Source organism: Camelus bactrianus, chromosome 34 (assembly GCF_048773025.1).
Source record: "Camelus bactrianus isolate YW-2024 breed Bactrian camel chromosome 34, ASM4877302v1, whole genome shotgun sequence".
Lineage (NCBI taxonomy): Eukaryota > Metazoa > Chordata > Mammalia > Artiodactyla > Camelidae > Camelus > Camelus bactrianus.
The window spans coordinates 21037832-21052453 of record NC_133572.1 but is presented as its reverse complement, the minus strand read 5'-3'; the positions used below and the strand labels follow the sequence as shown (position 1 = coordinate 21052453).

The window sequence follows — 14622 nt, the reverse complement described above, 5'->3', positions numbered from 1 at the left end:
TAGAAGGAACTCCAGAGTATACTAAGTGAATAAAAAATTGAGGTGCAGGCATAAATGTATATTCCCCTCTATGTACGAATGGGGAATCTTGGAGTATGTATTCATGTTGCTAATATCTGCATAGAGAAATACTTAAGTGATACAAAAACTTAAGAGGTGGAGAGGTATGGGGACAGATGAGAGGGACACTTCTCGTTGCACATCGATCTCTGTTATCTCATTTTTGAACTATGTGATGAATTTACTCTTCATTTTTTAAAATCTGCAGTGCACAGTTGAAATATAAAGATACTGAGTAAGTAAATTTATTTTGGTGAAAAGGTCTTAGGTAAGTAAATGTTGAAGAACTTAAAGATAAATAGTGTATTGTGCAAATTATTTTACTCTTTCTGTCATGTATCATAAGAGAACCAAATTTTGAGACAAGCAAACAGCACCAAAGTTGTCGCTAAGTGCAAGACTACTTTTTATTTATATGAAGCTTCTCATTGAGGGAGTGCCTGCTTTAAGAACATCACCTCATTAATTCTCACAACAGGTTTGTAAATCAACTAAGGAGCCAGTGAATTATCTTTGTCACTAGTAGAGAAATGTCATCAGAGACATGATGGGGGCAGCAAATGACAAACCAGGCCTCGTTCCCACTATTGATGAGAAGCCTATACAAAAGTGTACCACAAAAGCCAGCTTCTTCCTTAGAACATACTTCCCCTCTTGTTAAAAAACTGAAACGTAAATAGGAAACAGCCACCGAACGTCGCTCTTTTGCCTTGTATTCCTCGTTATACCCTGTTACTAGCCACAAAATACGTCTTTGTCCGTTAGTAGAAATGCTTGTGAAATAATACAGATACATTTTTGTAGAGCATAAAAAGCATTCATTTGCTCAAATAACATTGCCGTGTTTTTTTGGCTTATTCTAAAGAAATAAGATTTTTTTTCTTATTATTCCATTAATGAAAAGAGAAAAAGAGGTAGTGGTGCTACAGTTGAAGAGTGACCAGAATAAAAAAAAAAAAAATGAAGACAGAACAGACACTGATTGTTTTAACCAAGTAGCACACTCACCCCAGTGCCGACACTCCCTCCCAAAATGATGCCTCCTTTGTATTAAAAGGTACAAAAAGTAAGGCTTTTAAAAGAAACTTTTGATTGGTACTATATAATTTTCTACAATACTGTAATAGTAGAAAAATACTATTAAAAAACTATTATTATTGTTATTATTAAGGTAGCAGGAATAAGAGAGTAGAGATGAGTCAGTCAACTGGGGCAGAATTTCTTAAAAATTATTTGCCGTCTTTAGCCCATAAAAATATAGTTCAATTCCAGCTGAGTTTTTCTCTTTCCAGTTGTCACTACACAGGCAGTGCGTATCAGGAAGCTTCCTTGAGGACGTCTGTAAACCAAATACCACCTTTCTTAAATTGTATGCTATTGAGGATTTAATAAATGATGTATAGTAATCATTCCTTCAACCCAAACTCCTTCTCAAGCCCTATGACTATAAAATGGCACCTCTAAGTTCAGTACTTTTTCCAACAATTCAAAATGGTTCTAACAAATACAGTTTTTGCTAATTTCAGGTCCTTGTGATCCTATATACTTGTTGAAATACAATGTTGCTCTTTCGTAAGTTTTAGTCTTCTTATTCTAAATCACTGTGAAGGAAATTAACTTTAATACAGTTACTTCTCCTTGTTAGGATCACATGCCCTAGAAGTCACCTGGGACAAAACACTCCCTCCTATAGCTGTGACTAAAAGAAACGTTACAGGTTTGATTGGCTCTTGATAAACTAGTGAGTTTTAAACATTATTAAACACGGTGGTCAAGTTGATTCTTTTCTAGCTCATTCAAGACAAGTTCTTCCATTTAAAGCAAGGAATTTTAGAGAGTCTATGGCACCCAGCTAAGTCATTTGAATTTAAAACTGGTAATACTAATGGGCTTAATATACCACTTTCCTTATTTAGTAACAATTAACCACAGTTTTACTTACGCTTTGAACTATTACATTCATTTTAATAAAATTGCCGTCCCATTCCTAGATCCTTATGTCAAAGTGTCTCTGATGTGTGAGGGTCGAAGATTAAAAAAGAGAAAAACAACTACAAAGAAAAACACTCTGAACCCCGTGTACAACGAGGCCATTGTTTTCGACATCCCTCCAGAGAATGTGGACCAGGTCAGCCTCTCCATTGCAGTCATGGATTACGACAGGTGCGTTCATCTCTCTGCTCAGCTACGTTTAGTCATATGTAGATCCAGTTCAGCTTTTCAGGTTATTTTCTGCTCTAACAGTTTTCATTGAAATTGGAAGAGGGAAAAAATTACTCATTCAAAATTCATTTTTCCCCATGTTATAACATTTCTTTTTTCTTTCCCCAAAGATGTCATTCTTAAGGACAGGATACCTGGGCTGGTGAGAGAACGAGTGTGGAAGTTGTATGATAACGTTGTAGAAAGCTCTTTTGTGAAGTCTTTTTACAGTAACAACAGAAATTATGATCAACAGATTTTGCTTTCCCAGCTGGGCTGGAATGTGAATGTCATGATATTTACCTGAGCTCCATTGTTAACTGGTCGTGTGAAAGGGCGAGTTGTCCCTTAGAGAGTCACTTGTCCATTTGTAAAACCTGAGCACAATGTGGACCTGTGAACAGTGGGTATTAAGAGAGGACGGTGAATGGTGTCCACAAGGATACTGCCTTGATGCTTTCCCACCAGTCTTAATAAAACATCGCTTTGTGGGTAGTTCTGCCAGCTCACACCCTCTGATCACTTCCCCTTTCATAAAGCAAATGGCAGACTCCTGAGTGCAGCTCTGAAGCCTCGTCTTGCTGTAGCTCCCATTCCCTTCCTCATCTGAAATGTTGCCCTGCTCAGCCCTGATCAGGTCACCACTTCTGTGTCCTTCTCGGCTAACCAGCCTCTTCCTCCTCTGAACTTTTGTCCCACTGAAGATTTATGTCTCTTATTTGGCCCTTGCTATATAGTTCTGATTATTTCGCTTTGTATATTTATAAGACTTTTGAAAGGAATCTTGTATGTTTAATCTACAGAATTAAGCATGTAGACAATGTCTTACTACATGTATTTTGTCCAAATGATAACACAAATGGTACAGAATAAACATGCACAAGTATTCAAAGAGTGTCTATTTTATATTATTGTGCAGCCTTTAGTAATCAGGACCCTATAACATAGAGACATTAAACTGTATCCTCTGGATGAGAGCTAGAAAAATGAAGCACTGAAAAAGAAAATTATTTATGCCATCTATTTGAAATTAGTTTACATCACAGTATACAAAAAAGCCATCACTATTTAAAGAATGAGAGAGAAAGAGAAATCTTGAATTAGTTGAAATGGCAAACTCTAAAAATGCTGTAATGTTTTCATCACAAGTCATCATTCTAATTTCCCAAAAAATTACTCCTATTAATTTCTCACAGCACAGATTACAGGTAGATACAATTGAGCATTTGTCACCCAAACAATTTTAGGGAAATGGATACTGACAGTATATAAAATAGAAAAATTTTTTCAAAGTGATTTTGAAAAACGTACTTGTTTGGGAAACTTCATATTAAGGACATTTCTACATCAATGACAGGCAAAAAGAAGTGAAAAGTCCTACAATTATCTGAGAAGTCTCCTTAGAGATGTCTGTCCAAATAACCCCAGAGAAAATGCCTTTAAATTACACTCCATTCTTGAGACACAACCTAACTACAAACGTGCTTGGCTCAGGTCCTGCCTTTGCCTCTTACTAAGTGTACAAAGGCAAGTGGGTCCCTTGACTTCTGGGTGTTTGGTTTCTTTGTCTGTAAAATGAGATGATGATAATGATATTCATGGTCATGGTGTGAGGATTGAGTCAGTATATTTAAATTTCTTAGAACAGTATCTGGCACATAATAAGCTCTCAGAAACATTAGTTATCATTATTTGGATTTCTTGCTATGAAAACAAGACGTGAATAGAAAATAAGAATGTTGTTCAGTATGCTTTGGGTGCTGTGCAAAAATAAGTCAAATGCCATGGTATTGAACATAGCCCTGCCCTGTTTAATTGTGGTACAAGCAGTAATGTTCACTGACATACGATTTAGAGTCAATTAATTATGGTTATTTATACAAGAAAGTGGGTCTTGAACTCTTGGTGAGAAATCCAGGCCCTTTGGAAAGAATGATATTTGACTGACATCACTTAAAGTTAATAGGTCTGCTTCCAAGGAAGAAACTCATCACATAGGTAAGGACCCGCTGCCATTTCTCACTCACACCATTCTTCCTATTGTGAAGTGTACTCAAGTTACAGGCGCTGAAATTGTTGTGTGTGTTCCTTTTACAGATTCAGTTTTGAAGGCTAATCCTGTTTAGTAAATTTTAGGTTACTTAAGATTTTTCATGTGACCTGAACCTAGTTTAATACGTAAAATTACGTAGAACTTATCACAAAATCTACCGTTTAAATCATATGTTTAAAATGCAGCTAAGGTGTACAAAAATCCATTAATCTTTGAAATTTGGACTGAAAGCATAATATTCTCCAAATCATAGGGTGGGACACAACGAGGTCATAGGAGTGTGTAGAGCAGGACTGGACGCTGAGGGTCTTGGGCGAGACCACTGGAACGAGATGCTGGCTTATCACCGCAAGCCGATAACACACTGGCATCCCTTGCTGGAGGTGAGCGCTGGGACTCTCTGACGTCTGCTCTCTTTTTAATCTATTGCTTAGATATTATTTATCTGCTAACATTTCACTGACATTTTATATATTCACTTAAAAAAAAAAAAACAGGCATTGTTCTTGCTTTGGTCCCACAGACTCTATAATCCAGTATGCAAGGTTTTGTGTGCCTTGCTGGTTTTTAAAAACCACTACACTTTCTGAGTTTAGTATTCCTTTTGACAGTAAGCCCATAAAAACTGCAAGTCTGTGATTTTCTTGGCATAGTATGAAAACTTATATCAGTGAAAGGTGGAGAAATCAAGTAAATTCATTGCTCACTAGAAACAGGTTTGCTGCTTGCCTTTCGTGAAAGCAGCCACCTCACTGCACCTCCTCAGAAGCCCTAAATAGAGGCCCTGTCATCTGACACAGCTTATCTGTGTATGGGGGCACGTATGCAGCCCCCGGCTGTGCTCAGGGAGTTAAAGGCCTCACAGGTTTTTAAAATACTGAGGCATTAGTTTGCAGGAGTTGAAAGCCTGGCTCTGTCTGCTGTGTGACTACATATTGGAGAACCTTGGGCAAAACTTGTCTTCTCCACGTTTCTGCTTTTCCTCTGTAATACAGTAAACTCAAAGAGTAAAACTAAACAAAATGCTGAATGTTAAGTGCTTAGTCCAGAGTACTGCACAGGTTTGCTCTGATTGCAACTAATGTTAATGGTTATATTAGCCAGGAGAAGTATCAGTATCAGTTTCTATCAGGATTTTTGGCCATGAAGTTAATTGTCAATCTACTCAATACACTGAATGTATCTTAAAGAGTCACAAAGTAAGTAATTTATATGACCTGATTAATTGAGAGGTAATACAGGTTGAGAAAAGGATGTATGGTATAGAGGATGAAATTTATGCAATTCAGTAACAAGTTATCGATAACCACGTAGTGAGTGAAGGATACAGTGCCGTCTCGCCCATCGACAAGATCCTGCTTCTTGTCCAGGCAGCAGGTTGAGTAGGAGAGGCAGGGCAGTGGAGTTAACTAAATGTCCATGGGCCTGGGTTCTAAGCTTAGCTTAGTCACAGAAATGTGACCGTGGCCGTGTGACTCAGGATTTATAGGGAAAATTCAACGAACACTGTACAAACAGCACATGCTCAGACAACAGACGTGAACCGCCATCATAGATACGTGTTTTTGTATGTTAATGTTCCAGATCTTTACCTCACTTCGTCATTTAACGTAAATCTTGTATGATTTAGATTAAATACACACAAAAGCACATTCACCCAGCACTTTCCCCCAGGTAGTAGCTCAACAAGCCCTGAGTCCACCTCAGCAAGGTGGTCGTTTCATTTTGACAACGTGCGTTGTCTACAGTATAACGTCTACCCTGCTGCTTTATCATCCTTTTCCTGATTGTCAGCTTTGTTTTTATTTAAAGTTTGAAAGGTGAATATTAATTCTAAGAGCCTAGACATGAGAGTACCTTGCTTGGCTGGCTGCCTAATCCTGGGCAGACCACTTACAATGTCTACAGCGACATTTCTCCGTGTTTAATGAAAACAGAAATGCGCCTCCTACAGAGTCCACAGGAATGACGCAAGGAGAAATGAGCTAATGTGATCAGCAACTTCTAACTAATGAAAGGACCGGTTGTGTTACCCAAGGCGTATTATAATTATTTATGACTGTTGAATAAGCAGTTACACATTTATCTGGTGAAGGGGAGCTATGGAACAGGCATGTGTTTGTGTCTGAGAACATGGGGACACTACTGTCACTGTAGGACACCCAGGAAGAGTAAGCTACAATATGGACATCAGAAGAAGAGCCCAGATATTTTCTTTTAGCAGCTGACTATCAGAGGACAAGTGGGCCAAAAAGATTATGTAAATGGACTTTCTCTAGCAAATAGCTCCTTTTTGTTAACTCACACATCCACATCACTGGTCAAGCAGAACCTAGGGACCAGAAACCTAAGAACAGGCTGGATTTTGCATTGTGGGAAACTGATGGGTGTATAAGTATGTGTCTTGTTGCCAGAGCAGGGATTAAAATGAGGAGGGAGCAGTTACTCAAGAGCTGTGTAAGTTGCTAAGACAGAGACTAAAGCATCCTTTGGAAAATCTGACTGCATCTACCTCGATACAAAAGTTTATTCTGTTGTAATTAAACTTTCCAAACGCATTTAACGTTTAGGGACTGTGAGAAGTTGTAATTTATCATCCGTGGCTCTCAGTCTCCAAACTCAGTCCCTCTCATTTCATTGATTTGCCCCTATGAAAGTCACTTCCTGCCTTAGAGCAAGTGGAATGCAGTCTCTTATGTCATGAACCGTCTTGCTCTTACCTGGCAGTTACCCCTAGCTACGGCAAATCATTAATTATGTTACGATAAGGACTAATAGCCTGTCATAGAATGTGAAATGAATCTGCAGTCATGAACTGCGCCTGCACAGTGTTGCTCTGCAAAGCCATCCACGTACCGTGCTCTGTTACATCTCTGCGAGATGCTTGCGTTTCCTTACGTTACCTGAGGTGAGTTCTGAATGGCACGGAGGATCATGTATGTCTTCTCTTCAGAGACTTGCCTATCATGCGTGAATATTCACTATTAGAAGGTAACAACTACTACCCACTTTTTTTTTTTTACACTAAATGATGAAATTATTATCTTTCAGTTACCTGGCCGGGCGACCAGTTTTGATAGTCAAGGATCCTGTTCATCTCCCAAACCACCTTCCACACCGTAATGCCTCGAAAATAAGACCATTATAGTAAGGACGCAGGACCGTGTACTCAGCAGATCAGAAAAGAGTGAGAGGTTTGATTTCCTCATTTAAAATATATCCTGATCATGAACAAACTTTGTGTGCAACTTTTACTTTTTTTGTCTGCTTATTAACTTTGGACATCTTGGTGTATTTTACTTGAATATTAATGGTTCTTACTTACATAAGGCATTTTATTCTTCGTGCCATAAGCCTGTTAGCACAGAGTGTTTTAATAAGTTGTAAATTCTTTGCATAAGCAAAGAAATACATTTTTTTCAAAAGAATCCATACTTACCTAAAATTAAATATTGTTAATGCTTCTGCTGTGTAAAGTAGCACATGTCACATATGTATGGTTTGGACTTTGTTAAAACTATGTTCATTTCTAGTTGTGTACATGGTTCTATATAAACTTTAATGGAAACTTTGAACTTCACTCACACAGTATTAAACACTTACATAATCAAATTAATATTACTTGTCTGATAATACATTCTTTCATTCTCAGCAGAATCTTTCCTTGATGAGGTTTGGCTCTTGCTAAACTCAAAACTTTTTCTTTCAAGCTCACTCTTTAAGATAGAGAGAAAAACCTGTAATTTAAAGGACCTTTTTGAGTATAAATTTAAGAGTAATATTTAGTAGCTGGAAAATGAAGATTGAGCCATTTGGGTTATTTTATACTGTCTTAAAATTATATTAGTTCAAATATCTATAGCACTGTTTAACTGATATTTTAAAGATTCTGTTACTCTGACACTCAAATGTAGCATTAGTATTCTTAAGTGAATAGAATCAGAACTCGTAAGTGTTTGTAAGTTTCTCCAGTACTGTGACATATTTATTTTGTGACACAAAGCTATCACATAGATCCTGTATTTCTGGGTATAACAGACACCAAAGGTACAATAAATGTCTGTGCTCTTGTGTGGACTGTATGCAGTAATGGTGACTTTTAAACCCAATCAGAAGCTAGCTAATCCTTAGAAGAGGATATTTTCTTAAAGAAAGGATGAGTTATTTTTCAGCAAATTATAGAACTATACCATAAATAATACAACTTCAACATTTAATAAAAGTAAACAAGAACTCTAAAGGCCCTGACCCACTGTCTTTTTATGAAAGGCATTTGCTTTCATAAGGGTCAAGGATCAGACCACTAGTTGTAAAAACTATGCAAATATTTTTACATGACAGAACTTTCCTTTAAATCATGCCAGCCTTTCATTGTTTCATTTCTGGGCCCTATTGGAAGGTATCTATATTGAATGATCCCAACCTTACTTTTTAAGTTCAGTGCCATGGATAGTGTATCTTTCAAGCTTATCCCAAGATGGAAAGTTAAAGGAATCCCCCCCAAGAATCCCAAAAGGCAAGAAAATCTGTAGTTAGAATATAAAAACATATTCATCTGAATGAGAAAATTTTATCAGCAATTACAGAATTTTGATTTTAGCAAAATCCCCTATTTATAAATATTGAAAAAAATAAAAAGTTTTAAAAGTTTTAACATTTTGTGTGTTGGCATCCCTCATATGATGGTGGTATTACCAGTAACTAAAATGTAGATATTTTACACAGTAACGTTTAAGGCAAACACAATTCCCTAAAATTTTTCAAAACTACTTGTGCCATCTTAATGAAAACAAGTATAGCTGGTTAACATTTTCTAGTTGAAAATAATCAAAGAAACCTCTTTGAAAATACCTGGTTACCTTATCAAGCCTAAAAGAACCACTTGCTGTCGACAGAAAGACTGAAGACGACACTTCCATTTTGTAATTCTCTGTTTTATTGAGAAATAAAATAATCAAAGGGGAAGGCTTAATAGAATGACGTTTTTGGAGACGATTGTTTGTAGGAATAGCTTCAGCTTACAATTAATTAGCAACTATATTTCCTACTTGAGTGTAATAATTATTTTCACCTGAAAACATATTTTAAGGACTTTTATTTATTCTCAGAAGCTCATGCTTTTCTTTTCCTCCTATGGAGAGAAAGTCAATGTTTATGATGGAAAAATGCAACCAACCAGCCAACCAGGGGACTTTAATATGGCTATTATAGATTAAAATAATTGTTTAAGGTAATTTAAAAAAAATATTTCCTAGAAATTAGAATAAACCATCACGCCTGAGTATTTGTTAATCCTTGAGAAAGCTTAAGGAGAGAAAATTCACAACTCAGATTTCACGCATTATTAAAAATGATAGTTCATATTATAAAAATGTAATCCTACCATTTGCAATACAACGTGCCCTCACTCTGCATAGCCACACATCTGTGCAAACGTAACTTATCCTCTTTCTACTTGTAATTGAAGACGGAATATTTTTCATTTATTATTTCAAATAAGATTTGATGTTACAAATATTCTCCATTAATTTGTGTGAGACATTGTATTTTAATGACAGCACTGACACATTTTGAAATTGCAGCTTAGGTATATATATTATGAATACCTAATTTCAGGGACATTTTCAGGGATGTGCCAAACATAAATCTAAAAAAAAACTCTAATGAACAACTGTTGATCCATTAGCATAACAACACTGATGTCTTTTTTTGTTTGTTTGCTTTATTTTTTATTTTGTTTGTTTATTTATTTATTTACTTACTTACTTATTTACTTATTTAACCTAACTCACTAAGTAATTAGGAGAATAGGAAATTGAGTATGAAAAAACATTGGTTTGTGGATATAGAATCTTCTCACAAAAATCTGAACAGTAGATAGATGCCTTTTTACACTAGTTTCTGAATAATGGGGGTTTTTTTTTGACAATTTTAACTTTTTTGTGAGGCCAGCCCTGTTTCTGATACTTTGATTTACATATAAAACGTATGATATCAATACATTCACAGCTCAGTAAACATATTTTCAGGAGTAGTGCCAGGGATCTCGAGACGGGAACACAGAACCAGGCACCCACTTTCTTACGCAGTTTTTGGGAGCGTGTGCATGTTCTAATTACTGCAGGGAGACCGCAACTGGTCAATACTGACTCAGGTTTTAGATAAAGAAAAATATATTTGAACCTACTTGATTGTGATATTTAGTTGACAATTCCGCCTGTGCTTGCTCTGTGACGTTCATTATTTTAAAATTTGGAGACATGATAAAGAACTTATCAATTTCTTAAGGCTTTCATTTAACAATTGATTGCTTCACAAATGAAAAAGCCAAAATTTCACTTCTTCCTCAACTTTTACTATCCATGAAACAAAATCTAACTTATTTCTGAATAAGTTATCAAAAGAGCCAGAGACTATAACAAATAAAGGGACTCAGAATCTTAACATTGAACACATGGTTATTTCTTTAACTCTTTAAAAGAATACTTGATATTATCATCTCAGACATATATTTTCATGGAATAGAGTTCCATATTTTTTTTTGCCATCTTATAATTTAATTACCTGATAATTTTTTAGAAAAAAAGAAAGAAAAAACTAGAGTTGTCAGGATTCTAGAAAGTCATGCATTCTCCACTAAATCTGTTTTCTTTACAACTTTTTCTTGAACATCTCCGATTGTTCTGATGCATTTTAATTGATTTAAACTTTTAGAGTTTGTAGACCAATAATTTATTGCTGCCAATAAGAAAGGATACAAAAACATGGAAAGTTCAATTGTTTTTTTCTAATTAAAAAATTTTTTTATATTTGTTTTGGGGTGGGAAGTAATTAGGTTTTACTTATTTTTTTTCATTTTTTAGATGAGGTCCTGGGGATTGAACCCAGGACCTTGTGTGTGCTAAGCATGTGCTCTACCACTTGAGCTATGCCCTCCCCACAGAAGTTAAATCATTTAAATTAAGAATCTATATAGTTAAACAGTTAAACACAGATGTTAAAGCATATGGAAATAAAATAGAATGTTAAAGCATATGCAAAATCAAAACCACCTTTGTATTTCAACTTTTAGGGGAAAGTAAACCTTCTAACACTGTTCAAAAAACCCATGACACAGCATTTTAATGGTTACTCAGTGACATGGCTCAGGATATGATTCATCTGAACCTACTAAGACCCATTATTTAAAAGAAAGTAATGAGTATATATTTTACATGGGAAAGAGAGCTAATTAAACAAAATGTTTCCAATATGTTATTTAGTGATACTCTTTAAGGTAAGAATTTTCTATTTCATTAAAAGACTTTTCCAATATTTGCTCAGTCTTATGTTAAAGTGTATAGTAATTTAATAAAGGATGCATTGGTAATACTTGTCATCTGTCAATATCGGTTAACCAAAAAAATGTGTATTTGAACAGTGGTAATTAATTAATATTGTGTTCAAGTGTTTTCTCATCAAAGTAAAAAATTGTTTTTATTTCCACTCTATTCATTGTGAAGGTTTGACCTGATAGCATGATAAAATCATGCTATAGACTTCAAAAAGAAAGTACTAAATTAAGGGTGGAGGTGAGTCTTAAGGATTTATTGAATGCAAACATTTTGGATACTAGAAATGGTGACTGAAAAAATAAGTAGAAGATATTTAAAGGGAAAAATAAGCATCTTCATGCCTGAAAAAAATTTAAATATACTCCTATAAGGAGAATTGATTAGAATAGTCCTATTTTTGTCTATTCCAAAACACTGGAAATAACTTGCTATCGATGGATCTAAAGAGTAGATAGTATTTATACAGAAATATATTAAGCTCAAACTGACAATGATTTCTTCTAAGCTCTAATCCCTAAGGATCCTCTCCAAAGAGCAAACTGCCTGATTTTGTCATAAAGGTATAAAAATTGGCCATTTTCTTCAGAAGTTTTGTTGTGATTTGCATCTGCTATGCACAGGATCCCTATTTCCTGTACAGGGTGATGGATTTCAATTATTCAATTTCATGTTTTTGTTTTCTCAAAAATGATTCATTGGATAATAATGCATATTATTGAAATGAGTCAAACACAGTTAAGAAAAGTAAGTCCCAATGTAGTAAGGTTAATGCATTGGATTTGTTTTTATTTTCTTTTTCAAAATTAAAAAAGTTTTCCCAATCTAAATGTCAATTATGTTTGACTATGACTTTGCTTTGGAATAAAGTTTGTTAACCAGAAAGCTTCCTATAATCGCTAAGGCTGTGAACAAACTGGTCACAGAATAATCATCTATAAAAATTGCATGGTTTATTCTATTTATATCTATATAGATTGTTTTGTGGATTTTATTATATACCTTTTTGTTTTTTCTTTTAAAAGACCCTTTAAGCTTTCCATTTAAAAGCACAGTAATCCCCAATGTGAACAGCATCATAAATTGTATTACCGTGTAGGAAAGAAGCAGATAGACCAACTCTAATATACAAAATATTTGCATTTTTAGTTCTTATAAACAAAAGTCCAATTCAAGTTTATGTCGTTGGCAATAACTTTTTATTGACCCTTCCAACTGAGAGCAATGATTGGTTTCATCTGCAAAATACAGGTAAATTATGGAACACATGAAGTGAGAATTCCATTGAAGAATGGAGAATGAACAAGTCAAAACAGAAAAGAAATATCTCACATTGTAAATACGATGATTCCACCAATGAATAGTCCAAGATACTTGTCAGTTATTCTAAACTGGCAGAAACCATGAAAATTATTTACTTCATACATGACATTGAGTAACTTGGATCCATTATATTTGATCTTTTTTTTTTTTTTTGTATCCTTCAGTCATTGTTCATAAGGTGGCTTTTTAACTGAAGTTTGTGATATACTGTGTAGCCATTGTTCAAATCAGTATCTTTGACTTCTGTATCATAGAACAGCAATTTAAAAATCTTTTGAAATTCATGTATCTGGCTTTTGTACATGGTAACCAACCATTTGTGAAACTTGACAGCATATAATTGTATTGCTTAGAACAAATGTTTTGCAACCACGTTTAAAAGATGTTACATATCTCAGTATTTTTACGAATTCTTTAAAATGTGTGAACTTATTTGTCAGGTTCAGATGAATTATGTAACAATGAAACCTCAAAGCTGTTATGAAGTGTACAGTTTATGCTTACTTTTGTAAAAGAAAATGGAAAAGCACTTGAAATATAATTCTACTGTTTCATATGTATTTTGAAAAATAAATAAAGTGATTATAAATTATTTTTTTCTTGTTTGAAGAAAATATGTTTTCTAGATTTAATTTTGAGACCATTGTGTTGCTTTTTCTTTAATAGTCATTATTTTTAGCATTCATTAGAAAGCAGTGTGATTAATTTATCAATAATTCAGTAATGAGCTACTGAATATATCTTAAAAAACCTCATTTACTACATACCATTTTTTACAAAAGTATTAATTTAAGGTCCTAGATTTTTTCCATTAAGGAGAAATGAAACAATCATTAGTCAAGTGTTAGAAGAGGTAAATGCCATTTACACATATTAGCTACATTTGTTTTGTCTACAAAGAGTCCCTATAAATACCTTTGCCAGGTGATCAAGTAGCTGGAGTATACCAGTTATCTTATTTATTTGTTCAAAAATGTTTTTATAAGGAATGTAAGTGTAGCAACTAGTTTTAGGCAGTCAACACAGCACTGACTCAAATCATAATTGTTGATAAATCAGGTGTTCTATACCTAGAGACATTGTTTAAAAAAAAAGAATTCGTAAGAAGCAGCAAACAAGTAAGCCTTTGCCTCTGTGTGGAAAGCAGAATAAAGAAAAGTCAGTGATCTGACTTCTCTGTCCTTCCTTAAGTTCCTACATCCAAAAAGTATGAGGAACCTGAATGAAATGTAAGTTGCTTCTAAAAAATTTAGTCAAATGACTACTTTTAAAGACTTTTTATTAGTACTCCCAATTATGTCCCCAGGAAGTGTTTATATTTACACTGATTTAAAATTTATATTTCCACTAATAATCTATGAGAGTTTCCAGTTACCTTGGTTAATACTTAATATTATTATTTGAATCTTTGCCAACTTGAACACAACAAAAATAATATTTTATAAATCTTTTCATTTATATTTATTGTCTATCCAGGGGTATTAATCATTTCATATATATATATTGATTGGAAATATGGATTCCATTGCCTAAGACTTTTCCCATTCTTCTGTTGGAGTTGTCTTCCTTACCCATTTTTAAAGGTTTTTGTTTCATTTTTTAAATGCAGTCATATTCTTTATATGACTACATCTCAAACTTATTTCCAATACT

General features: G+C 34.4%; 1 protein-coding gene across 1 annotated transcript in view; it reads left to right on the top strand.

Annotated features, from left to right (window-relative positions):
• The window catches only part of SYT10 (synaptotagmin 10), a 64059-nt gene extending 50550 nt beyond the window's left edge, over positions 1-13509 (top strand). Inside the window, exons 5-7 of the mRNA XM_010954099.3 lie at positions 2052-2223; positions 4569-4698; positions 7367-13509. Coding sequence (XP_010952401.1) covers positions 2052-2223; positions 4569-4698; positions 7367-7438 — 374 coding nt within the window. The 3' untranslated portion in view covers positions 7439-13509. The remainder of the gene's footprint in view (positions 1-2051; positions 2224-4568; positions 4699-7366) is intronic.
• The last annotated feature ends 1113 nt before the right edge of the window (positions 13510-14622 follow it).